This window comes from Muntiacus reevesi, chromosome 3 (genome assembly GCF_963930625.1).
Source record: "Muntiacus reevesi chromosome 3, mMunRee1.1, whole genome shotgun sequence".
Taxonomy (NCBI): domain Eukaryota; kingdom Metazoa; phylum Chordata; class Mammalia; order Artiodactyla; family Cervidae; genus Muntiacus; species Muntiacus reevesi.
Window position 1 is genome coordinate 245,144,836 of NC_089251.1, and position 26,519 is coordinate 245,171,354.

General features: G+C 35.3%; 1 protein-coding gene across 2 annotated transcripts; it reads left to right on the plus strand.

Annotated features, from left to right (window-relative positions):
* DCAF17 (DDB1 and CUL4 associated factor 17) lies at positions 1-26,304 on the plus strand. Of its 2 annotated transcripts, none has more exons than XM_065931754.1 (14): positions 1-89; positions 923-1,026; positions 3,968-4,058; positions 6,616-6,752; positions 7,499-7,577; positions 8,810-8,899; positions 10,310-10,414; positions 10,719-10,824; positions 16,153-16,295; positions 19,952-20,061; positions 22,665-22,755; positions 23,568-23,651; positions 24,199-24,354; positions 25,129-26,304. In XM_065931754.1, exons 3-14 carry the CDS (start codon positions 3,999-4,001, stop codon positions 25,294-25,296), a joined length of 1,329 nt encoding a protein of 442 aa, XP_065787826.1. In that variant the 5' UTR covers positions 1-89; positions 923-1,026; positions 3,968-3,998; the 3' UTR covers positions 25,297-26,304. The 2 variants fall into 2 exon arrangements, with proteins under 2 accessions (XP_065787826.1, XP_065787825.1); XM_065931753.1 differs by lacking the exon at positions 1-89 and adding an exon at positions 119-501.
* Positions 26,305-26,519: the final 215 nt, after the last annotated feature.

A 26,519-nucleotide genomic window follows, 5' to 3' on the forward strand; every position in this document is an offset into this window, starting at 1 on the left:
GTAGTTCTGGGTACAAGCCAGGCTCCCTCTGCGGACACTGGGAACTACGTTTCCCGGCAAGTGAACGGCTTCGGTAGACCGCGCGTTAAGTACGTTGCAGTGTCTGCAGCTGGGTCCGGAGCTGGAGAACGTTAGCGGGGCCAGCCCGGAAGGGGGTTTCTTTTCCTGCCCAATCTCCGCTCTCCGGCAGCCCCGGCTCTGTCTTTCCTCGCCCCACAGTTGTGCGCTTCCGGCCCCGGCTCCCGCTGTCAGTTTTTCTGGGTTCCTCGAGGAGTTGGGGCCAGGAGGTTCGGAGATAGTGGCCGCTTCCCGGCACAGGAGTAAGGGGCGCGCCCCTCTTCCGCTCTGCCAGTCCCGCAGCGGGCCCGCGCCTCCATGGGCCCAAGCCAGAAGCCCAATGTGTGCGGCCGGCTCAGTCGCCGGGCGCTGGGCTTTTTCTCGCGCGACGCGGGCATGGTGCAGAGGACGAACCTGGGCATCCTGCGGGCGCTGGTGTGCCAGGTGACCGCCTGCCGGCCGGGAGGGGAACGAAGGGCAGCGGGGCGACGCGGGTGGGGGGCGCAGGGGAGGGTCAAGCTTACTGCTGGGGTACAGTTTTTACGCAGTATAGTTCCCTTTTAAGAAGATAGCAAGTGACGGGCAGGGCGATCGCGGCCTTGAAACTGGGGGATTAGTAAATAGCCATTAGCAGAACCGTCACATGCTTTTAGACTTTCTTATATCTTGCAAACAATTTTTCTAAAAATTAATTACCCCACTTAAGCCAAAATGTGAGGGCAGAGTGAGGAAGAATTGAACATACTATTTTTTAAGAACGTACTTGAAATTACTTTGAAAACTGTAAATTTAAATATACAATTTAAGGTTGGTGCACGGAAACTTATGAGTTATTTCCTAAACCGAAATTCATTGTGTTTTTCAGGAAAGTACTAAATTTAAGAATGTTTGGACAACTCATTCCAGATCACCTATAGCCTATGAGAGAGGAAGAATATATTTTAACAACTATCGGTGCTGTGTCAGCAGGTATCTTGGTGAAAATTTTTTATGTAATTCATTTGACTGTTGATCTTTAATTTTTATAGAAACACGTGCCTACATTAGTGCTTAGTGTAACAGAGAATGGAAAAATTGGTTAAAATAAGGGTAGGGTGTAAAATGCATGTAATTTAACATCTTGTTAAACCTAAAGGCTGAAGTTTCATCTGTGTAAATACCAATTTAAAGAGAATTTATAATGCAGGCAAAATGACAGATTGCTGAGTACAGTGTAGTATTTTATTCTTCCTAAGGGATACCAGATGTCAGAAAATCCAAGTACCTACTAATTAGATGCTGTTTTAGAGAAGAATTTCTGAATTTTGTTCTGAAAGTACTTGCCTTTTTTTTTTCTTGCCTTTGTTTTAAAAGAAAATTTTCAGACTTGCTCATGTAGCATATATAAATAGTATAGTGAACCCCCATACATTCATTATCTAGACTCTAAACTGATCAAGATTTTGCCACATTTGCTTATCTGTCCCCATCTCCTTTTCTTTATACCGTTGCTAAATGTTTTAAAGCATATTCCAAACATGCTGTACTTAAGTTTGCTCCTCTAAAAAAGTACAGTTATTTTCTTTTTTAACAGCTTAATAATTCACCTATTTAAAATATACAATTCAATTTTTACATCCTTGAAATTCATTTTCAGTGAAAATGATTTTTTGAACCATTGATGGTTTGGAAAAGACCCTGATGCTGAGAGGGATTGGGGGCAGGAAGAGAAGGGGACGACAGGGGATGAGATGACTGGATGGCATCACCGACTCGATGGACATGGGTTTGGGTGGACTCTGGGAGTTGGTGATGGACAGGGAGGCCTGGCATGCTGTGATTCATGGGGTCGCAAAGAGTCGGACAAGATTGAGCGACTGAACTGAACTGATGGTTCATATAGGCAACCATCACTACGGTTAATTTTAGAACATCTTCATTACCTCACAAAACCCCAAAACACTCTACCCGTTAGCTGTCACCACCATACCTTCACCACCCTCAGCCCTATGCACCTGCTAGGCTATTTTGTTTCTATAGGTTCAACCATTGTGGACATTTCAAAAAAATTGAATGATGTAATACTTGATTTGTGTGTGTGTGTGTGTGACTTTTTTTTGGTGACTGGCTTCTTAGTAGATTACCAGTTTATTATAAAACTTTATAACACAGGAACAACCAGATGGAAGAGATGCATAGGGCAAGGTATGTGGGAAGGAGCACAGAAATTCTATGCCCTCTGAGCATGTCACTCTTCCTGAAGCTTCATGTGTTCACCAGCCCAGGAGCATTTCTCCTTTTCTAAAGTATATGTTAAATGCCATACCTTTCCCTCTAAGCACTGTTTTTCCTGCATCTGACTAATGTTGAAACATTGTATATTCGATGTAAAATTTCTGGAGACATTTTTCTACTTTTTCCTTTGTGCGCGCTCAGTCCCTCAGTTGTGCTGTCTGCTCAGCCATGTCCGACTATGCAAGAATACTGGAGTGGGTTGCTATTTCCTGCTCCAGGGGATCTTCCCTACCCAGGGATCAAACCTGCACCTCCTTCGTTGGCAGGTGGATTCTTTACCACTAAGCCAGACCCCTGTGTCAATTAGAAATGTGTCATTTAAGCTCTAAATATTTTGAGATTTTACAGCTATCTGTTATTGGTATCTAACCTAAATCCATTGTGGTCTGAGACCATATTTTATGTTTTTTTCTAGTCTTTTAAATTCTAGTATTTTATGACCCAGAGTGTAGTCTGTCATGGTGAACTCTTCACATGGGCTTGAGAAGAATGTATTGTTGCTGAAGTAGTCTAAAGATGTCAGTTTGAGCCAGCTGATTGTCAGTACTGGTCAGTTCAACTATATTCTCACTGACTCTACTTGTTGGATCTGTCAGATACTGACAGGTTGTTTTGAAGTCTCTAACTATAATGGTGGATTTGTCTGTTTCTCCTTGTATTCTATTATTTTTGTCTCAATATTTTGACATTCTGTTGTTAGATGCATTTACATTATATAATTCTACTCTTTATCCCTGATAATTTCCAGTGTGGAAGTCTACTTTGTCTGAAATTAATATGGCTACTCCAACTTGCTCTTTTCTTTTCTTAAGTTAGTATTTGCATGGTATATCTTTCTCCATCCCTTTGCTTTTAATGTATCTATGTCTTTATATTTAAAGTGGGTTACTTGTATATAACATAGATTCAAGTCTTGTTTTTTATTCACTCTATCAGTTTGTCTTCTGACAGGTATATTTTAGACCATTCACATTTAAAGCGATCATTGATATAATTGGTTTGATACCTCTCACATTTGTTTTGTTCTCTTTCTTCTTTTGGTATTCTCATTATGTGTACATTACACTTTTTCTAATTACCCCACAGTCCTTAGATGTTCTATTCTTTTTTTTTTAATCCTTTTTTCTTTCTGGTTTGGGAAGTTTCCTTTTTTATCTTTTTCATCTACTAATTTTCTACTACTAGTTGAAAGAAAGGATCTCTTTAACTAATTTTCATTTCACAATGTTGGAATAATAGATTATGAAGGTGGAATTCAACAGAGTTATTGGTAGTAAATGTTAAAAGGTAAAGAAGCAATTCAATATGCTCTAATTTTGGAAAATGATCTGCAGGTGGGTATAAGTATATAAAGAAAAAGTAGAGTGAAATGAGCCAAAATATTAATAACTGGACCAAAATATTAATATTGGATAGTTTTGTGCTTTTATAATTTATTACATATTTGATATTTTTTCTATGAATGTGTATTATGAGTTTTGTGATTAAAAAATAATGTTGACATTTAATTAAGAAGAGGAAAGCAAAGCAGCAAGTTGTATTTTTGGTGTTCCAAATCTCTGAATTAAAAAAATCGCTGAAATCCAAGCAAACGCTGTCTTATTTATGAAGAGGAATAATCTTTTTTTCCCCCCAGTGTTGCATCAGAGCCACGGAAACTTTATGAAATGCCAAAATGTTCCAAATCAGAAAAAATAGAAGATGCTTTATTATGGGAATGCCCACTGGTAAGATTTGCTTTTGTTGTATGTTTCTAAAACATTTGTAGTCTAGAACTGCTTATTGTTAATATATTGTATAAGGAAATAAAACATTTTAAGTATCATAGTGATTCTTAAACCTTGAAAGGAAGCAAAAAGAGAGCATATTTTTTTATTTTTATTTTTCCTCATGAAGTAACTTCTGTCTTAAAAAATTATATGTTAATACTATGAATATACTTTTAACTTGTAATACCATTTTTAAATCTTGAAAACTAGAAAGTGTTACGCACTGATTAAAGATTTCATAAGCAATATATGCTAATTTGTAGTTATTCTCAGTGTTTAAGATATTATTCTACTTAGTATATTGAGACAATAAAATATTTAGGGCAGCAGTTATGTTTCATGACTCTGAAAGTGGATTCTTATGTGTTTTCTCTATTAATCTTCTTAGGAAATAATAAGATAAAAATGAAAAATAAAATAATAGATAAGCTCATTCCATCAGATCCGTATTGCCCCTGTGTGTATTTTTCAGAACACTTTTTTCATAAGATATAACATCTTACCCTTGTTAGAGGAGTTGGGAAGCAAATTTATTTGTAGAATTACTTCACAGAGCCTTTAATACTATTAATACTTATAATAATACTAATGTGCATGGTTATTGTCAAACCATTTTCCCAACTCTTTTGATCATAGAACTTCCTATTTTGAGTTATATTTCTAAATATTAATTTTCCATGGGATCAGTGTTGTAAGAAAACATTTAAGGAGTACTGCAGCAAGTTAATCCAGTCTTTCAATCTGGCTGTTTTGTTTTTTAGGAAAAATAGAATATATGACCAAAAATAATGTTTAAAGTTAATAGACCATGCTTTGCATTTATCATTAAAATTCTTTAAAAGGAAAAAAAAAAGATTTGTTTGTACATAAAATTGTAGTTTTTCCCTGGACAGTTATTGTCTTTTCATTGAAATTTTCCTTTTTAAAAATAAGAAGCTTTAAATCTACATTTTCTTCCCCAACTCCTTATTAAAAGTTAAAAATAACTATTGTGCCCCCAACATCTAAAATGTTTTAATCCACTTTCATTGATGAGGGGAAGAGGATGACAGATTTCTTAATTGAGAAAAATTTTGAAAGACATCAATGCAAAGCAACACAAATTTAGAGCAACCTTTACAAAAATAAAGTTTCTAGTAACCTAATTCTTAATCTCACTTCTCTTTGAACGTTGTGTTCTTCTTTGAAGTGAACCAAGATTTTCCATTGAGAAAAACAACAAAGCATATGGTATTGTTGTTAATATACTGATTGTGAAACTAAATTTAAACTAGCACCCTGCTTTTCTGAGACAGTGTGTGAAATACAACTTTTAGTTTAGGAAAATAGCTCAAACCTATAGGTTTGCTACCTAATTTTTTTTTTAATAGGCAAGACATAGGTGATACATTTTTTAAAACTTTAAAAATTCCTTGAGATAATACTTATGCAAGACATCAAAGAATAAAAAAATTTACATCATTACCTATGATTTTAGTGTAAGACTTAAGTAGCTAATAAGTTTAAACACACACACACAACCAAGAAACAAATGCACACAAAAACTTGTTTCTTTCCCCTAACATTTGAAAGAGGAGACAAATCTTAAGGCGTGTAAGTAAAATAAATGTGCCTGCATTCTTTTCTATTCACTTTTCAGCCTAAGCAACATTAGATTAGTTTTAACTTCTCTATTCTTAACTTTCATCTTTGAACTTACTTTTTATTCTACAAATCAAAGTAGAACCCTTGACTTCTCTTTCTCTTCCTGCCTTAGACTTTCACCCTAAGGCAGCTCCTCAGTGGCAGATGTGCCCTTTTGGGGGGTAGTTCATTGGAGTCAGGGATTATTTTTAAAACTAGGTCCATCTCTGTTCTTCTTTGGCTGCTTTGATTCTGGATGTTAGCTTTCCATTTGGAGTTGGAGTAGAGCCACAGTGACTAGTGGGATAACTTGCTTTTTCCCCATTTGAACTTCTCTCAGTAAGAAAACAAGTCTCGGAATAAAGAAACATCTCTTCTAGGAAATGACTCTTAATTGCTTATGCTATCTAATGTTATACTTGGTTTTAAGAACTGTTGTCATAGCAGCATCATTAATATTACTTGTATTATTGTTGTTATTATGATGATGATTGACTAACATTTGTTGAATGCTTAATGATTAATAATTAATAAATAATAATTATTTCTGGAGAGGAAATGGCAACCTAGCCAGTATTCTTGCCTGGAAAATCCCATGGAAAGAGGAGCCTGGTAGGCTATGGTCCATGGGGTCGCAAAAGAGGCACAATTTTGGCAACTAAATGAAAAATAATTATTTCAGGTACTGTTTAAATACTCTATGTGAATAATATGACTTAATAAATTAATAATGAAAATCATTTTTCACAATTTTAATCTTTCTTCATTTATTTTTGCATTTACATTTCTTTTTAAAATTTACTTGTTTGACTATTTGTTTAGCTGTTTTCTTTGGATATGGATTACTATAGATTGTTCATGATCAAGCAGTTTCAATTTTATCTCTTTTAAGGGAGAAATGCTTCCCGATCCATCAGATAATAAATCCTCACTCATAGCACTGACTGCTCATAATTGGCTACTTCGTGTATCAGCAACTACAGGAAAAGTCCTTGAGAAAATATATCTTGCTTCATATTGCAAATTCAGGTATTAACCATGACTCTATTGTTTAAAGTTTGATTATGAAAAATTGAGACTTATGACCTAGAATATTTCAAGATTTTTTTTTTTAAGTTTTCCATTGTATATGTGGATCTCAGTTTATAAATCTATTTATCTCTCCTCATGACTGCTTTTGAAAATCTAAGGATGGAGACCCTCTGTCATTTATCTTTGTATTCCTCATAAGTAACTAACCTCTAGTAGTTGTCAGATACCCTTTTTTAAAACAATTTACTTTTTACAAATAGTATTTTTTATGTGAGATGTATTTTTTGGTAGATTTTTCTGAAAACTAGTCTGTTGCAGTTAAATTACCAGCCTAGTATAATCTAAGAACTGTTACTTATAAACTCATACTTTTATAAATTAGATGTAATTTTTTGGAATGAATATAAACATGCAAAATATGAGTGTAACATTTTTAATGTTTTTTGTACCTTCTGTTTTACATCAGGAATGGTTTTGGTTTTCTAAGTTTTGAATATTGACAGATCAAGCACAATTTTTATTCATTGAGACTCCAGAAGGATTAAAATTATTTATATATATAAATAGGAATAAATGAGGAATATATGAGGATCTTCAAGGAATTCTTTTATTTTTTAAAATAAATTACTTTTATAATTTAAATAACTGCAAAACTGTTCACTTATAAAATATCTATTATATTTTGATTTGAAGTATAAGGAAACTGACCCAAATGAGTAAACTTCTCTTTATTCTTTTAAAAGATACTTGAGCTGGGACACTCCTCAGGAAGTCATTGCTGTCAAGTCAGCTCAGAACAAATGTTCAACACTGGCCCGGCAGGTAGACATCTTTAAAAATTCAGTAAAATAAAGAATTTGTTTCCAGAGGAACTTGTCTGAAAATTTGTTATGAGAGAACTAATAATCTTTGATTTCTGAAGCATGCTATTCAAAATTGTTTACCACAAATTTAAAATATTCTCTTCAAGCCACTCTGGGGAAGTACAACAGATTATTTTCCATTCCATAGCAGAAAAATATTCACTAAACCTTATTCTATAAAGTGAAGAAGCTACCTTCTTCAAGCAGAGAAATTACTCAAGTTTTAACTGTTGATATTTTTTCTATTTCATTTAGCCATGTTAGTGTAATCCTAAATGATATGACCATGATAATGCTGTGTCTTTTGATTAGGCTGTTGATGATTAGAATTCCAGTTTATGATATAAATTAAATTGTGTTATATTATAATCCAATCTATTAATTTATATTATAACATGATCTATTACATAGTATATACATACATTTTGTTATATAGTATATAAATTATGTTCTTTACAAAGTATATGATGTTGTTAAATGTTACAGGTATGCTTGCTTTAATAGATTTTTGTGTGTATGTGTATTTTGTAGTCTCTGAAGGGCTAAAGGTTTAGTGGACATATTTTGAACATGTAGGCTTTCCTGTTTAAGTAACTTTTCAATTTGATAGAGGGTGGTTTTCACTTCATAAAAACAGAGTGTTTTTATTTTTTTAATTAAAAATTTTTTATAAAAAATTTTCATAGAAGTATAGTTGTTGTACAGTATTATAGGTGTACAATATAATGATTCATGATTTTTCAAGGTTACATTCCATTTATGTGCTCATACACTCAGTTGTGTCTGCTTGTGATCCCATAGACTGTTTAGCCCCACAGGGGCCTCTGTCTATGGGATTCTCCTGCCAAGAATACTGGAGTGGGTTGCCATTTCCTCTTGCAGGGGATCTTCCCCACCCAGGAATTGAACCCAAGTCTCTTATGTCTGCTGCATTAGCAGACAGATTCTTTACCCCTAGCGCCACCTGGGGAGCCCATATTCCATCTATAGCTATTATAAAATACTGGGTTATTCCCCGTGTTGTACAGTATATCCTTGTAGCTTGTTTTAGACACAGTAGTTTGTACCTCTTAATGCCCTAATTCTTGTATTATCCCTTGCCCTTTCCCTTTACCCACTGGTAACCACTAGGAAAACAGTGGTTTTAATATATTCTTGAGAGCTGTCTGTGATTTTAGTCTTTCCTTTTAGGCAGGCATTCAACAGCCTGTTTTGCTGTACCTTGCAGTGTTCCATGTGCTACCTTTTTCACTCATAGGGATTCTGGAGATCAACAAAAAGGTAAGAACTCATTTCTGATTTAATTATATTATTAATTCTTTGACATTAAGCTGTAATATTATTGTTTAATTGTTTATTAGGTATTTGGTAACGTTTTTAATTAGGAAGTTAAAAGCAGCTGCCCAAATCCTAAAGGCAGTAAATGGAGAAACTGGAAGTTGAACTTATATTTGACTCCAGAGATTAAACCAAATTTTAAAATAGAGTGGCTACTTTATTTTAGCATTCATTATTTGAAAATACATTTGAATTGCACAAATCCTTCTTTACAAAGTGGGGAACAAGGATCAGGGAATAGAAAGTCCTGGGCTAGTCAAAAACAAAGCAAACCATAATTATCCTTTTAAGAGATGACAAAAAACACAACTCGTGAATGTAATTGTTCTCTTTGTGCTTGTGGATTAATTGTGTATTACACAATTGTGTATTACAGTCTACAACAGGAATGTAGTTATTCTTACATGTCCAAGATAATCATCTGAGGGATTTGATTTTGATTGTGGTTATTCGAAATGAAAGTACCTCTTTCACTTACCATGCATAATAAGACTACCCAGGGGCCAGGTTCAGAATGTACTTTAATCTCTTTGCTGGGGTAGTAAACCTTTACTAAGTGATTTATCGTGAGTAGAAGCAGAAACAGATTTTCACTTAATTTCTACTTGCTCTTTCCTTGCTATGAATATTTGTCTATGTTGGTTGGCTTTTGTTAAATATTAAAAGAGGCACAGATCGAGTTCTTTATCAGAGCTCTGTGGACATCGTAACAGGATCCAGTGCACAGAACAGACAGAGAGGGAGCAAGGAGCCAAAGCCTTACTCAAGATCAGTTAGGTTAACTGTCTCTGTATGTATTTGGTCTTTAACATGTTTGGTTTTTATATGACTAAAAAATCAAATAGTATTAAATGTTCAAAGAACAAGGTAATGATAAAATTTTGGGGTTGGCTGTTTTTTATTAGAATTACTTTCTTAGATCCAAATCTTTCACCGCTACCTAAGAAAAGTCCCTCTATAAATAATATTTTATAAAGAATAGGTCCTAGAATTTATTCAACCATGAAAATATTGCATGGTAGAATTAAATGGGCTCAGTTTACACCTACGTCCATAAGGAAAGCGATTTGTTATTAAAAGATTTTGACAAAACTGAAATAAATGAAAGCTGCGGCATCATTTTGAAGGATATATATTAAATGCCCATTAGTACTTCAGTTTGAGACCCTAGGGGGTTACCACTCACCCCTAATAATACCTTAGCTGCAAGTTCCTAAATTTTAATGAAGTTGGAATGTTAGGCAGCAGTGTTTAGTGGTAAACTGAATATTAAACAGATACACATACCACAGTGAAAACTCAGAGGACTGGCCTTCTGGTCTTTTCTCAGGTGATGTCTACCTTTCCCCTCAGATTTTCGGGAACGTCACAGATGCCACCTTGTCTCATGGAATACTGATTGTGATGTACAGCTCAGGACTGGTCAGACTTTATAGCTTCCAAGCCATCACCAAGCAGGTAGAGAAAATTCAAATTTGCCATATTCAGATTAACTTTGAGATTTGGATGGAGGTATAATTTTTTTTTTAATGAGATGTTTTTACGTAAGGCTCTAGTGTAGATTTCAGCTCTACAAAACTGTACAAATGCAGAAAGGCAAAGTAACCTTTAACAGAGGGGTGGGAAGATAAATAGAAAGGCCCTTGAATAAATAAAGACATTTTCTCTGTCATATACATGTGAATTTGATTTTTTTTATCTCTCAACAGACAGCAAATAAATAGGTGCTAAAGCCACCATTTTTGTTTTGTTTTGTTTTTAGTTCATGCAACAGAAACTTGACTTAGGGTGTGCATGCAGATGGGGTGGGACTACTGGAACTGTAGGAGAGGCTCCCTTTGGCATTCCTTGTAATATTAAAATCACAGGTATGGCTACAATATAGTACTTTTTTCACCTTAAAAATTAAGTGGTCATATTGATAGTGATTAATTGTAATCATCCAAATGTTTTTTTCCTAAATTCAATTCATTTTGCTCCTATGCAGAGTATTTCTTGCTTTTGCATAAATGTTCACAGAAATCTGTTATTCATTGAAATAAAGGCCTGGGGATGCTGGACCTTGCTTGGCCAGAGATCTGTAACCTTTGGCAAGTGACTTTACCTTTCTGGTCTTGATTTCCTTATCTATAGAATAATAAGTTGCAACAAATGATGATACCTTAGCTCCTTTAGAACTTCAGATTTTACAATTCTGTGAAATTTACCCAACTTAAAGATCAACAAGGCACAAAAAAGAAAATTATATACAATTTTATAAATATAATAAAAATGTTCTACATTTAATTAGCTTATCAAATTCAGCAGTTTGTTGAAAACAAAACTGCTACAAAATTGAGCAAAACCATAACTGACCAGAGTTCATCTCATCAATATAAGGATTACTTAATGCAGATAGATGTAAAAATCATGAGTAAATTTAAAAAGAAAATATATTTTGTTATCCTCATATTTGTTTATCTTTGTTCTTAGTTCATTAAAAATTATTTTTTATCATGTTGTGGACATTTACTTCTAACCAATAAACATCACATATTTAGGTAAAACTCCAAAGGTTTTTCTAATATGGATCAAAATACAATTTTTTTCTATTGTTATATAACTTTACATCATCAACAGATCAAGAAACAAATGAAAGACTTAATTGTGAGAAAGGAAATGTTCTTTTTATTAGTAAATAACAAAAGTATGAGGACTGAGAGAGTTAAGTATAGCCAATTTTCTAAGAAGTTAAAAATAAATATTTTAAAAATTACTCAAATTTTTGGCGTCTTGGGCGAGCTGAATTAGGCAGTTTTGTAAAAACTCAGCCTTAGCAATACTTCCTATGTGTGTGTGTATGCTCAGTCACTCAGCGATGTCTGGACTCTTGTGACCCCATGGACTGCAGCCCATCAGACTCCTTTGTCCATGGGATTTCCCAGGCAAGAATACTAGAGTGGATTGCCATATCCTACTATATTTGATACAAATACAGGAGGCAGGAATCCGTTAAGAATTTAAAAACTACAGACTCCAGTGATAACCAATATGTATTATTTTGAAGAGAGTTTCCCTAAATGGTAGTATTGTTCTCTTTGAAATGCAGATAATAAGCAAGTAAAACAAAGAACAGGGTGATAAAGAAAGCTGATGGAACCTCTGATTGTGCTGTGATTTTGGTCCCTGTTTATAGAGAGAAGACTGGATTTGGGATCACAATCTTGGTCTGCTCCTATGAGAATGAAATTCCACTACTAATTGGTGGTATGGTAGTGAGCAATTACTTAACCTGTATGGGCCTCACTTTTATCAGCTTTAAAATAATAACATTTGAAAATATGACCTGTGAAATCATGTGCCATTGTAAAACAATACAGTGATTGTTAGACATTTAGTTTAGAAGAGTAGCGTATTATATTAGAAACTTTGTGTATTTTTTCAGACTATGTTGACCAAAATCCAGTTTATTTCTCTAGATTTGTTTTTCAGAATCAGTAAAACCTATACAAATAATACTCATTTTAACTTTAAGTAACTTTTTTAAGACAAAGCAGTTCATTTTCATTATAGAAGAATTAGGAAATAATGATAAAATAGAGAAAGTTTAAAACACTCACAGTCATCCTGAATGGCATTAGTTGCTATCACCTCTGTGTTTTTTGGGTAATCTTATAATGTATGTATGCCTAAAACCAAAAAAGAATCACACTGTGAACACTGTTTCATAATTTGCTTTTTCAAAAATCAACTCTGTTGAAGTGTAATCTGCATGCACTTAAATGCAGCCATTTAAACTGTATAATTTGAGTTTTGCCAAATATTTATATCCATGAAACCACTTCTACAATCAAGATTTGGAATACTTTAATCACTCCAAAGTGTTCCCCAGTACCCTTTTCAGTCAGTTCCCTTCCATCCCCAGCCTTCGGCAACCAGTGAATGTACTTTCTTTCACTCTAGATTTCTAGAGTTTTGTTTAAATGGAAGCATATGATATGTAATTTTTGTCTGGCATCTTTCGCTCACCATATAATTTTTGAGATTCATTGCATATAGCTATCTGTAGCCTAACCCACTTTTAAATGTTAATATTAATTTCCATTGGGATTTATTTAATAGATGGTCTTGTGAAAACAATAAAGTTGGAGTCCTGTCTCTTTACATCTGAAGAAACAATAGGTGGATCAAAGATTTTAAAGTTCTGTGAGAAAACTTAGAGAATCCTTTTATCGCAGAGTTGAGAAGACCTTTCTGACACAAGCACAGAGCCATTAAAGAAGAGATTGCTAACTTTGGCTTCATAAAGACAAAGTGCTTCATGGTAAAAGCAAAAACAAAAGTAAATAAAAGCATACACACAAACCAACCAAAATTCAAACAACAAATGGGGACATATTTGCAACATACACTATAAAGGGGTAATTCTCTCATTATATATGAGTTCTGCAGGGCAATAAGAAAAAATGACAACGTAGCAACAACAACAAAATGAGCAAAGGATATTGTACAGAAGAAGAGCAATATAAGTAACTTTTAATTAGGAGAAGACAAAGCCCAACGTCACTGATAAGAGAAGTGCAAGTTAACACTACCGTGAGATACTTCTTTTTAGATTCCTAAAAATCAACAAGTTAGGTAACAGGATTGGTGAAAGTATAGAAGAGACACTGTTGTTTATTGTTGGAGTCCTGTGTGGAGGACAATTTGTCAATATATTTCAAAACTTTAAATACATGTATTCCTTGAGCAGTTCCATTTTTAGAAATTTATCCCAGATATATTCACATGTGTACAAAATGACAAACATATAACATTTTTCTAACTACAAAAGATTGGAAACAATATATATATTGATAGGTGACATTGGTATTCTTTCGTTGTTTGACTGTCATAAACTTAATTATTAAAAAAGGAATTCTTTTTGCCCCTTTATAGAGAAGTTTCCAATATATATTAGTAAGTGAAAAAAGGAGTGCATAACTATGTATATAAAAGGCCTCATTTGTGTTAAGTATTCATATGCATGTGTTAAAAATACAGATGTGAGCACATGCTTTCAGGATTGCTTGAAGTATCTGGAAGGACACACAGAAAAATGATAAATGATAGTTACTTCTGAGGGAATCAAATAGAAGGAAAACTTAGTTTTTATTATATTTTTTTCTGATACTTTTTGAATGCAGTGCTCGTATTATCTTTGCCAAAGAGTAGTCCTCTGTGTATGTGTGCACATGCTAATTAAGCTCCTCGAGGTTTAAGAACTTGATTTATGTACCATTATATGTATAACTTTCCCTTGTGGTTCAGCTGGTAAAGAATCTGCCTGCAATGCGGGAGACCTGGGTTCGATCCTTGGGTTGGGAAGATCCCCTGGAGAAGGGAAAAGCTACCCAGTCCAGTATTCTGGCGTAGAGAATTCTATAGACTATATAGTCCATGGGATCACAAAGAGTCAGGCACAACTGAGTGACTTTCACTTTCATATGCATAAACTGTAAATTTATTTAACCAGTTTACTATGGACATTTAGATTTTTAAAATTTTCTGTGCTTATAAAAAAGTACAAGAATATTCCTATAATTATTAATAATACTGAGATTTCCTCATCACAAGGTGTGAAATCGGCCATTCTTCCCAAACTCCTAGCCCTTTCAATTGAGAATAGAATTAGAGATCAAAATTTGGAGTCTTGGGGCTAACTGTGACACACCAGTGTTGTAGTGAGCCAAGTCCTGATGCTACTTTGGGGCCATTTTTAGCAACTTCTGGGAAAAGTATTTCTTCTTAAATACATTTTTTTGCATTAATTTTTCTCCCATTATGAGTTCCTATTTTATATTCTCTACAACTTCCTTACTTAAATTTTTAACCCCCAATTCAAACTCTAATTATACTTTTTTCTCTTCATAATTCTTCTTTTCCTCATCCACCATCATTCGGTAGCCACCATGTTATCACATGTGATGTTTGTATATCTTTCATAATTTACTGACTGATGTCCTTTGCCCATTTATCTATTGGGGTGTCAATAGTTTTCTTATTGCTTAAAAAAGACCTCTTTATATATTAAGAATATCACCCTTTTCTTGAAAGGTTTCTTCAAGGGCATTTTAAATGTACTTGATTTGTTTGTATCTATCTGTTCCTTCTCCTGAAGACTTCAGTTTGTGAACTCACGTTTCATTATTTGTTTTTCTCCTTTGTATAGCTTAAAGTAGTAAGTTGCCCTTATGCAGAGGCCTAATCAGGCACACACTTCTATATGTAACATGCAACTCTGTAGTGAATGCTCTCCCTAAGACAAGTCCTTTTACAGACGGTGGTGGCCTCACAAACAAAAGATTAGACTCTGAAGTTAGAGGGAAACAAAGGACTCAGATTAGCCACCTTCCCAAACAAGCCAAGCGGTATCCTCATAAGGGCTGTCCCCAAAGAATTCTGGTCTTCAGAAGCAGCAGCACCTTCTGTTAATGCCTGTCTCCAAAAGTAAGTCTGTTACACTCTGTATAAAATCAAGTATCATCAAAGAAGAGGACTAGGAAGCACTAACAGATAGTCCTTTTGTGGTGTCAGCCTCCAAAAGGCAGTGGCTGACAAGATATACCTAAATTACCTTAAAATTAACTTGTCTAATACTAGTAGTAGTGGCTCTCCTTTGATAAAACTTCCACTGCGACAAGACCCATCCTAAGCGGTTACTTTCATTATGGCTAGTATCACTTCTACTGCATAAGCTTAAGCAATACTTCTCTTGTAAAGTTTGCTAAATAAAACCTGTTAGTCTAGAATATGAAAGATCTCTTCCTCACATTTGAAGGAAGTATTAGACCTAAAACCTGGCTGGATTGTTATGAGAGTTGGAAATAGTATCTAACCGAGGTACTTATTAAAAATGGCAACTGCTTTTATTAGGCGTACCTTGTCTTTTTTTTGCCATCATAGGCATCTTCAGCCCACTTTATCACCCTCCAGTCACACATATGCTGAAAATGGATGTCTAGAAAGTTGACTCATAACCTAACAGCTGTTTCCTACTTGCCTTTTCTTATCAGTAAGCCTCTTTCCAGACTGTATTTTATTTCCTTGAACATAGTCATTTTTCATTGGTAGAAATTAATAGATGATACATGCAAAGAAAGGTTGAATTCAGTTAATGAATGTTCCAAAGCTACCAGAACAAAGAAGCTAATAATTCCTTTTGCCCATCTCTGCAGATACACCGCCACTGCTCTTTGAGGTGTCCTCGCTGGAGAATGCTTTTCAGATTGGAGGCCATCCTTGGCACTACATCATTACACCCAATAAGAAGAAACAGAAAGGAGTTTTCCATATTTGTGCCCTAAAGGACAATTCCCTGGTAAATCATAGTGGTCAGGCTTTAGTAGTAAATTAATATCATAAATTCTTTATTCTCTACTTCTCTAATGGGTCCACATTCCCAGGAATTACGTTTCAATTTGTATCAGTAATTTGTGAACAGTGTAAAGTACGGGAGAACACAAAGAATATAGCAAACACTTGTGTGTACTACCCAGATTTAAAACATTATTAACATTTGAAAATTCTCAGGGCACCAAAGATTTATTAGTTTTTCTTCTTACCATCTCCTTGACCTCAGGTAAAGCATCTCTGAAGTTTCATAGTGGGAATCATTGGTGGAATATGTTCAGGCTGCCCCTGAAATTACTGGTGGACTGTGTTGTAGGTTCTGCTTCTTCACAGTTTGTTGCTCTTGGTTTTTCAGAGCAGAATTAGCTAGTATTCTGTTGGTCACAGTATAAGCATTGAAACACCAAGTTTTCAAGGATATTTTAAAGTTATATATGGCAGAATAGGAAGAAAGGGTATATAGCAAGACAACAGAAATTTTTACCCTTTGAATTGATTTTGTTTATTTTCCTTTTCAAAATGACTTAGACTTGATTTATCATTTAGTAAACATTATTGAGGACCTAATATGTGCCTGACTTGGCTGGAGACAGTCCCTTCTCACAAGTTGCTTATACTCTCAAAAGAAAGCAGATGTGTAGATTAAGTAAAATGCAGTCCATTCAGTACAGTGGTTGAGATGAGTGCAGAAGAAGGAGTGCACAGAGGAGGGGTTTTATATTTTTGTTTATATATTCTTGTTTTATATTGTTGGTTTACTTTAGTTCTGAAACCTCTAGATATATCAAATTAACTTTTTCTGAGACGGACTCAGCTTATTCCACACCCTTCTCTTGCAGAATCTTTCTCAGTCAGTCTCTGTAGGACCAGTGGCTTTGAGAGTCACCGGTCACCTTTCACCACCCTAAAGATTTGCACAGTCTTGGGTCTATTTATCTATTTCCCTTTAGATCATGACCACCAGGAAACATTGTGTATAGTATCTTTGAATTTTTTTTTGCAGAAGCATTCTTCCCTTCTGTTTTCTCATTAACCTGTCACATGTGGCACCTCCTGTTTGGCCCAGCCCAGTGACATCCTCTGCCAGTGGATTCTGGGGACTGTTTACCACAAGTTTGTGGTTTGGTTATTTGCCTCCCAGCAGTGGACATCCTTCAGCCACCGGGACTCTGTCACATTGCTTTTTCGTTGAAATTTCTATCCAGTCAAACCCTGCATAGTTCATATTCTTCCTAAATAAGAACCGATAATATATTCTTTTATGTGTGTGTATAAAATGGCCTTCAACATCTACATCAAGCATGCCTATCTAGTACTCTCTTTGTATAATTACTAATTGTAACATTTAGTCAGATCTGTATTTTAGTATATTCATAAATAATTGCTGAATCTAGGGGAGTTTTCAGTACTTTGCTGGACAACTTCATTGCAGTGACATTACCTTAATGATGCATATGTGCGTTACTTCTGCACCTGTCAGTCAGAAAAGTTGGTAATCCGGAAACATATGTGCACGGGAGCTGAAGAATTCAGAAAATGACCTGTAACTTTCTATTAAACTGAGCCTTAAACTAGCATTCAAGCAAATAGTAACTCCAGAAGCTGATAATAATGCTGCCTGGTATTTAACAGAGAGAGAGATAATGTTTCTTTCGCATGTTGTGTTTAGATATTATAATAAAGAGAATAGTCTCCTAAAGAAAGATATGGGTTATGTGTGCATGTTTATGTGTGTGTTTTATTTAAAAAAACATTAAAAAGTTTTATGTTACACGAAGGAGCATTTGGAGCTAATGTCAAAATGGACACATTAACTTTTTTTTGGCCATGCTGCATAACACAGGCAAGATCTTAGTTCCACGACCAGGGATCAGACTCACACCCCCTGCAGTGGAAGCACAGAGTCTTAACCACTGCACCATTCGGGAAGTCAGTGGTTGCAACCAAGATATGTAATTTCATTGACGTTCTTATATGTAAAATGCAATAATACAACCATTTCTCTTAGAAATCATTAGGTTCTTGAAAAATTAAAATACCTGTGCTAATTTGATACATAAAATGTGCTAAATTACAATTTTTAAAAAAACATGGCATACAAAGCACTTGTGATGTAGCCCTAGCCTGCCTCTCCACTCTCATGACTGGACACCCTGCTTCTCAATTCAATTTTGTCTGCTACTCATGTTTTTGCGTATGCATGCTATATGGACGAACACATCTGTGCTTTTGATTGTTATCTCTTTTCAAGCCACTTTCTCGTTTTAAGGCAGGGTTCAAGCTCCTGAAATTCTGCTTACCTGATTTAGATGCTTGATAATATCCTGTGTATGGCTTGGATACTTTATTTTCTCCACTGCCTTATTCTGTTTCTGTCTCCCTTCTTGAATATGAGCTTCTGGATAACAGAGATTATGTTTAGTGCATGTCAGGTATGAACACCTAGTGTCATACCTTGAACACAGTGTCCTATCAGTATATGCTGTGGAATTAATGCTTTTATATGTCAAAAACTTTGAGTATCTAATAAAAAAAGGTGTCATTTCATTTTACATTGGAGAAATTAAATGACTTGGATAAAGCCAGTAAAGTTAATATTATCCATGCTGGTATTAGTCCCCAGTGCTCCTGTGTGTAACGTAAAACATCTGTTACATATGTGATCCATATGGTGTATCTTTTTCTTTATTTTAATGTTTAAATATACTACTATGAAATAAATCTCTCTACTTACCTTAAGTACTAGGTAGTATTAGACCATTTCCTTAGCATTAGTTTAATATCTGACTTACGCAGGAAGACTGTCTGACCTGTTTCACAGCATGTTTATTTTTGTGCTGTCTATTCTTCTGATTGACAATTTGTTGAGGATAGGAAAGGGAGAAAGAAGTTGCGGGAGACTGAAAGTGAAAGTGAAGTCGCTCAGTCGTATCCGACCCTTTGCGACCCCGTGGACTGTAGCCCACCAGGCTACTCCGTCCATGGGATTCTCCAGGCAAGAATACTGGAGTGGGTTGCCGTTTCCTTCTCCAGGGGATCTTCCCAACCTAGGGGTCAAACCCAGGTCTCCCTCATTGCAGGCAGACACTTTAACCTCTGAGCCACCAGGGAAGCCCATGTATTTGTGGGAGACTGCAAGCACATAATTATGACAGTTAAATAAGGGAAAAATCCATGTACCTTGAAGACTAATCTGCTGTTTATTAATAGTAGGTGCAGAACATTATGCAAATGATTTTTCCTCTTTGTGCATCAGTTTCCTCATGCATATGATGAGAATAGCAATATATGCTTCAAGAATTGCTGAGCTCAAAAGAAATAATGAGTAGAAAACATGTAATGCAGTGCCAGACACAAATTAGATGCTTGAGATATGGTAACTTATTATTTGTGAGGTATAATACATGTGCATGGTACATCTGTAAAATTTCTGTATTTAAATGTTGTGGATTTCTCAAGCTTGAGTATCCTAATTTATCCCTAATATACATCCCAGTTCAGCTGGTTAATATTTTATTTTTCTCTTCCTTTACTTTTGACTTACTGACCTATCACTGATACTGGTTTTGAAAATTATTTTATTTTCCTTTAATTTTTATTTTCAATATTTTGTCCCAACTTCAGGCAAAAAATGGGATCCAAGAAATGGAATGTTGTTCTTTAGAATCTGATTGGATCTACTTCCATCCTGATGCTTCTGGCAGAATAATACATGTTGGCCCAAATCAGGTCAAGTGAGTATTTTCGTTAGTTACTTTAAAGTTAAAAGTAGCTTTTGGTAGTATTTATTGGCAACTTTATTTTTGCCAGCTAACTACTGAGCCAACTGTGGAAATTACTAGCTGCTTGTAGGGTGCTTCCTCAGAGAATGGCATCTAGAAAATGTTACTTTATACTTTCAACCTTGTCGTTACTCTGTAAATACTACATTTGGGTAAGTTCTTTGATGAATAAGGGATGACATATGAAGGAAAGGAGATCACGGATTGGTTCCTTCACGTCAGGTCTTAATTCATTTCTCCAAGATTAATGAGAGATGATTTATCTTTGTTCTAAAAGACAGTCTTACTGCTGGAGAAGTAGCAGGTTGTTTGAAGTAAACCTTATTTTATTTAGTTTACCCACATCTTTCATACAATCAAAACACTCTTCATTTAGCTTCCCTGACTCCACAGTGCTCCTGAATATTTTCCTCCCTCTCTGATCTTTCTTAATATCCTTTCATGTTCTTCCTCTTCTAAACCAGACTTTAATTGTTAAATGTCCTCAGGATTAGACCCTCTTTTCCCTCCTTTTTGTTCCCTTTCTGCTTGATTCTTCTGTTTATTCCCTTGGCTTCAAAGATCATGTATACACCAAAACTCTGAAAAATTTTTATGTTTACCTAAACCTCTCATCTAAGCTTATGTCATAAGTCCAGACTCATTCTTAACACTTTCTTACCTTCTTGTTTTTCATCAGTTTACATGTACTTAAACACTCAGTTGCATTTGCCTGTATGCTCTCTCTCTCTCTCTCTCTCTCTCTCTCTCTCTCTCTCTCTCTCTCACACACACACACACCCCATATATCCCATCAATCCCATTTATTTTGCTACTAACATTTATTTTGCTAACATTTCTTAAGTCTGCCTCTTTCTGCCCTTGGCCACTGACACCATCTTAGCTAGACCACTGTCATCACTAGCCTAGACTATAGTAATAGCCTTCTTACCAGACTCCAAGAATCTACTTTTTACTCTTTAAGTCTGTTTTCTTCTTAGCAGCTAGGATTTTTAGAAACATTAACATAGAACCATGTGAATTCTGCTTTAACCTTTTTATGGCTTCCTGTTGCACTTAAGATAAAAGACCAACATAGGAGCCAATCTAAAAGATTCCTCCCACTCAGTTTACTTTCGTCATGCTGTCTTGTCAGAAAGCTGAGGACCTGTTCACTCTGCTTGGAGTCTGTTTCCCTTATCTGATGAATTTCTGTCCATCTTTTATGGCCCTTTAAATGTCCCTTTTTCAGAGAGTCCTTCCCTGGTACCCTTCATTAGATTAGCTCCCCCGTCATATTTTCACTGTGTCCACTATGTAATCTTCTTCTGTAGTACTTACAGAAATTCAAACTAATTATTTGTTTGGCTGTCTGTTTAAACATCTCGCTTTGGAATCATGAACTCTATAATACAGGGAACGAGTCTGTCTTGCTGACCCCTGTAACCCTGGCATGGAGCACAGGTCTTAGTGCAGAGCAGGTGCTCGATGAGTATCTGTTGAATAACAAGGGCCATGTCTGCATTCTTTATTTCGTATGCCTCATGATAATTAGTCTACTCTGGATCAATTTATAGGAGGATGAAGGAACTTAATGAAAAAAGAGTACTAACTTTTACAGAATGTCATAAAAAGTATAGTTCAGCTTTAGTAAATCTTACTCTTCCTGTTTGTTACCACCCATCTTTTATATTAGTTTGAGTTTAAGAAAATAAGTTTCAAAAAGTGTATTGTCCTTTTGCCAGGTTTTAAAAGATAGGCACTCTTAAATATTGGCACTAATTAAGATAACTAATTAAGAAGTTTAGATATAATCTGATTTCTTTGTCTCTGGCAAAACTCAAAGGCCTTCAGCTCTCCTTGGCCACAGGGGCTGCTCCTCCCTGCTCTGTCTTCACTTGCACTTGAGACTCTAAGATTTGAGGACATTGTGTTTTTAATGCTTGTTAATGCTGTGAAAAGATTTGTGTGGGTGGTGCAAAAATTGTTTTATTTTCACTTGCTTAACAAGCTTGATCTGTGAGGCCATTTACACTCAGAAAACCCAAATCTTTACATATAATGCTAAGACAAAAAAAGTATGAAGTCATTTGCAGTTTTAAAATATTACTGTATCATGAAAACTTAGACTAAGTTGCTAATGCAGTCTGTATTATATTTAACGTTTAGTGTTGTTCATTGATAACTAATTCTATCTTCAGAAGTAAAAATGTAAGTATCTACTATAATGCCACTGTTAAAGCTGAAACATTAAAGACCTACCGCAGAATGCAGAGAGGAAGTTCTTTAGAACGACTTTCAGTGTGGAAGCTAGTGTAAGCCTCAGCAAGCTGCTTCAGTAGCACCTGTTGCCACAAGTCCAGTGCTTTTTATTTTTGTTTGTTTAAAAAAATCTCTAAATTTGAAGAAAGTTGTGGACACTTAAGTTAAATATTTTGGAGTAATGAGGAGAAGAGAACTGACTCAGTGTTGTTAGTATAAGTTTCATTTGTTCAGTTTCTTTTCAGTAGTTCAGCTTTGACACTTTGATGCTGTGTTGATGTCTTAGGTTCTTAGAATCCTTTTTACCTTTTCAGAGTTTTAAAGCTAAGTGAAGTAGAAAATAATAGTGCCCAGCATCAGATCTCTGAAGATTTTGTCATTTTGGCCAACAGAGAGAAGAACAAAGTAAGTCAGCAGTACTTTAAAATCCTTTGTATATCACTGTGTATAGGAGAATATAATGTGCAAATGTGTTTGCCTTTTGGTGTGGCTGAAAAGAACAACACAATCCTGTAAAAGTCTGTTCATTTTGTGTATATGGGTAGCCAGTCTTAGCCCCATGTACCTATGAGGTTTGAAAAGAGCCAGTTATATTGACTTTATCTTTTGCTTATTTCTGTTTCCTTTCTGGGTTTCTCTTTAAATTTTTTTGATAAGTTGTTGACCTCTAGGTTTAATTAATTGTGCAAACCTAGGGTAAATTGGGTTAAAAAATCACACACCACTCTTTAATTCCAAATGAGTCTTTTTCTTTAGTATACAAATTAAGAACATGAAGAAAATCATGCAGAGAAAAAAGCAGATCCACTCTTTTATTTGCTGTACTATCAGTTGAGTTCAGTTCAGTTCAGTCGCTCAGTCGTGTCCGACTCTTTGTGACCCCGTGAATCGCAGCCCGCCAGGCCTCCCTGTCCATCAACAACTCCTGGAGTTTACTCAAACATGTGCTGTACTATACTAAGGCAGAAATCAGAAGGGCAAGTCACATACTAAATCTGTAACCTCTGTGTTTATTTTTGCCTATTTTGGGAATTTTATTATAATAAAGTATTTTTACTAATTGGAGGATCTGGAACCCGATTCAGAATTTTCTCAACTGAGGAAAGACTTATGGATGTTGGCGAAGGATTGGTTAGTTTTAACAAATTTGTTTAGTCTTGCCATCAACTACACATAACAGTACTTGTCATAGCTTTTTATTTCTCTCCATGTGATAGAATGAAAACCTACCCACTGTTACAGCTTCTGGACGAGTGGTAAAAAGAAATTTTAGCATTCTGGATGATGACCCAGAACAAGAGGTATGACTTTAACCAGAAATAATAAACCAAACTAGCATGAACTTGCCCTGGGATAAAGGTTGGGAAGCTCCATGCAACCTTAGTCAGTAGAACTATGCAAGCTGTCTGAACCAGGGCATCCCCATCAGCTTCTCCTTTCATACTGAAATTATTCATGAGATTTTGCTTGTAGAAGTGTTCATAAGACCAAGATAACTTGAAAAAACAGTTATTAGCGTATTTTTTTGTTGTGTTGATGTGTATGCTTCCTAGGGAAATCTCTTCTAGGAAAATTATTGAGTTATATTCTGATGATTGTGACTTTTGCCTTACATTTCACTTACTAGACTTAGATGTGTTTGTTAATGTTCATGGCCCAGAGGAAGAAGGTGTGAGGGTGTGGTAAATCAGCTCAGCCTTTGGAGATACATTTCTACCTATGCTCCCACCCATTCATTTTTCTTTCTACATAGTTTTATAATGTTAGAATAGTTAAGCCCTAAGTGTAGAAATAATCAAAACTGGATTTTGCCCCTCTTTTATTCTACTTTGTCTTCTGTTCCCTAAGACTTTCAAAATTGTCGACTATGAAGATGAGTTGGATTTGCTTTCTGTCGTAGCTGTTACTCAAATAGATGCTGAAGGAAAAGCTCACCTGGATTTCCACTGTAATGAATATGGAACTTTACTTAAAAGTATTCCACTCGTGGAGTCATGGGATGTGGTGAGTAGAGTCCACAGAATACAAAGTTGTAAGAGTTTTCTTTATAGGTGACTTCTGTTGGAGCAGATGTCACTGTTTTCATGTCAGTCCAGGTTCACCTATACCAATGACCATGTGAAAGAGATTTTCCTACACACATGACAAAATGAGTTCTTTAGCCTTTCTCCCCTAGAAAGTAGAGGATGCCTGCTGACCAGTGGTCTTAAAGATAAAGCTTCATGTTTTCTCCTGGGACATGCTATCTGACCACAGTCCGATTTTCTCCCATTTTACAAGTTTGGTAATGTTTTGAAAAAATAAAAATTCTGTTTTCTGTATTGAATCCCCACAGTTACTTAATAGAGACTTCTAATCATGTAGGGTTTTCAAGCACTCTTGGAAGCATTTGTCTGCCCTTTTGAGTAATAAGGAATATAAAAGTTGTAAGGAACAGTAGATGTTACTTAATCCAATCGTTGTTTTATCAGTGGAGAATGTGAAAGATTTAGCAACTTGCCAATAGTCACAAGTGAAATAGTAGCAATGTTGGCAATAGAATCTGGTTGTTCAGACACCTAAGTCCAAGACTCTTCATTCTTAATATTTTGTGTAATGCTTTTCTCTAAGTCATCTGCATATCCACAAATAATGAAAAATAAACTATTTCCGGCAACTATTTTGCCTTCAAGTATATATTTGGGCATCCCTAAAGATGCTGTGACGTCTTAATGAAACGGTATTGAACATGGTTGTTATGTGAAGAGGAAATCCCATTTGCCTGTGTTTTCATTACAGACATACAGCCACGAAGTCTACTTTGACAGAGACCTGGTGCTGCACATAGAGCAGAAACCCAGCAGGGTGTTCAGCTGCTATGTTTACCAAATGGTATGTGACCCTGGGGAAGAAGAAGAAACCACAGACCAAAGGAGTAAAACAGATCACAATAATTTTAAATTTTGAGATGTAACTTATTAAACTTCTAGCCAACCACCCCAGGAGCCATGTCCAGTCCTCTTTTTTATTATCTGCATAGTATATTCTCCAGTGTTTTCCAGAAAAGGTCTTGTGTTGACTTCAGATGATTGTGGCTTCTTTTTTAAACTCTGGCCGTACAAGGTGGTGAGGACTTCACTTTATATAAAGGTTTTTACAATAACATCCCAAGAAGCCTAGCATTTTGCAGTTTTTTAGGTGGGTGGTGATGCAAATATAAAATACTGAAAGTCAGAGAAGGAAAGTTAATTCTAATTATTTGGAGGTCATTGATTAGGGAGTGTTTAGCATGGTTATTAAAGAACGGCATGGAATTTTGACTGGCGAAACTAGGAGGAAGAGACAGAAGGATACAAAACATATAGAAGGAGATTCTGTATCCTGTCAACCAGACTTGAAGGATGGAAGATGAGATCTATAATATGAAAGCATACTTGGAAACAAAACTGTGTCATCACGGTTTTTAAAATATATATATGTATGTGTGTTTTATATTATATATAGTAGAAGTTGACTTTTCCATGGTTTTTTTCTCTTTGATGTTCCCATTGTTTTTTTGTGTTTCTGTTAAACTAATATAAAAGATTTCAAGCAAGCTTTAAGTGATTTTTTTTTTCTCATACATAGCCTGTTTAGCTGTTAATACATCTAAGAATATTGTACTCATTTCACCATTCTATTTATTTGGTGAATCTGCCAGTTCTGCTTAGGCAATATTTTTATACCTAAGCGGTAGGATAAAGGTATCCTCGGTTATACCAGCTCTGCTCCCTGTGGGAAGAATAGATAAAGTCCCAGGAGTTCTTATTAGCTTGGAAACTGACTGACAGCTAGAGAAAGCTTTTGGTTCTATCTTAATTGTGAAATGAGTATTTTTTTTTCTTCTTTGTTAGAACCGATGGAAATATGATTCTTGAACTCAGATAATCATTCTTAAGAATATTAAATAAAAGCAACCCAAGTAAAGGGAGAAAATGTTTCTTTGTGCTTCCTACTTGAGAAATCCAGTTGCCTGCAATCCACATGTTTAGCACATTCTCTGATTCAGACTCAAAAAAAAAAAGTGGTAAAAATAGAAGGGGAGAAAACAGCAGTAAAAATCATTGCTGATTCAAATGTAAAGTTAAAATATGGGATTTTAGCTTGGATGATTTATATTAAAATTATCCAGTTCTTCCTTCAGTTTTGGC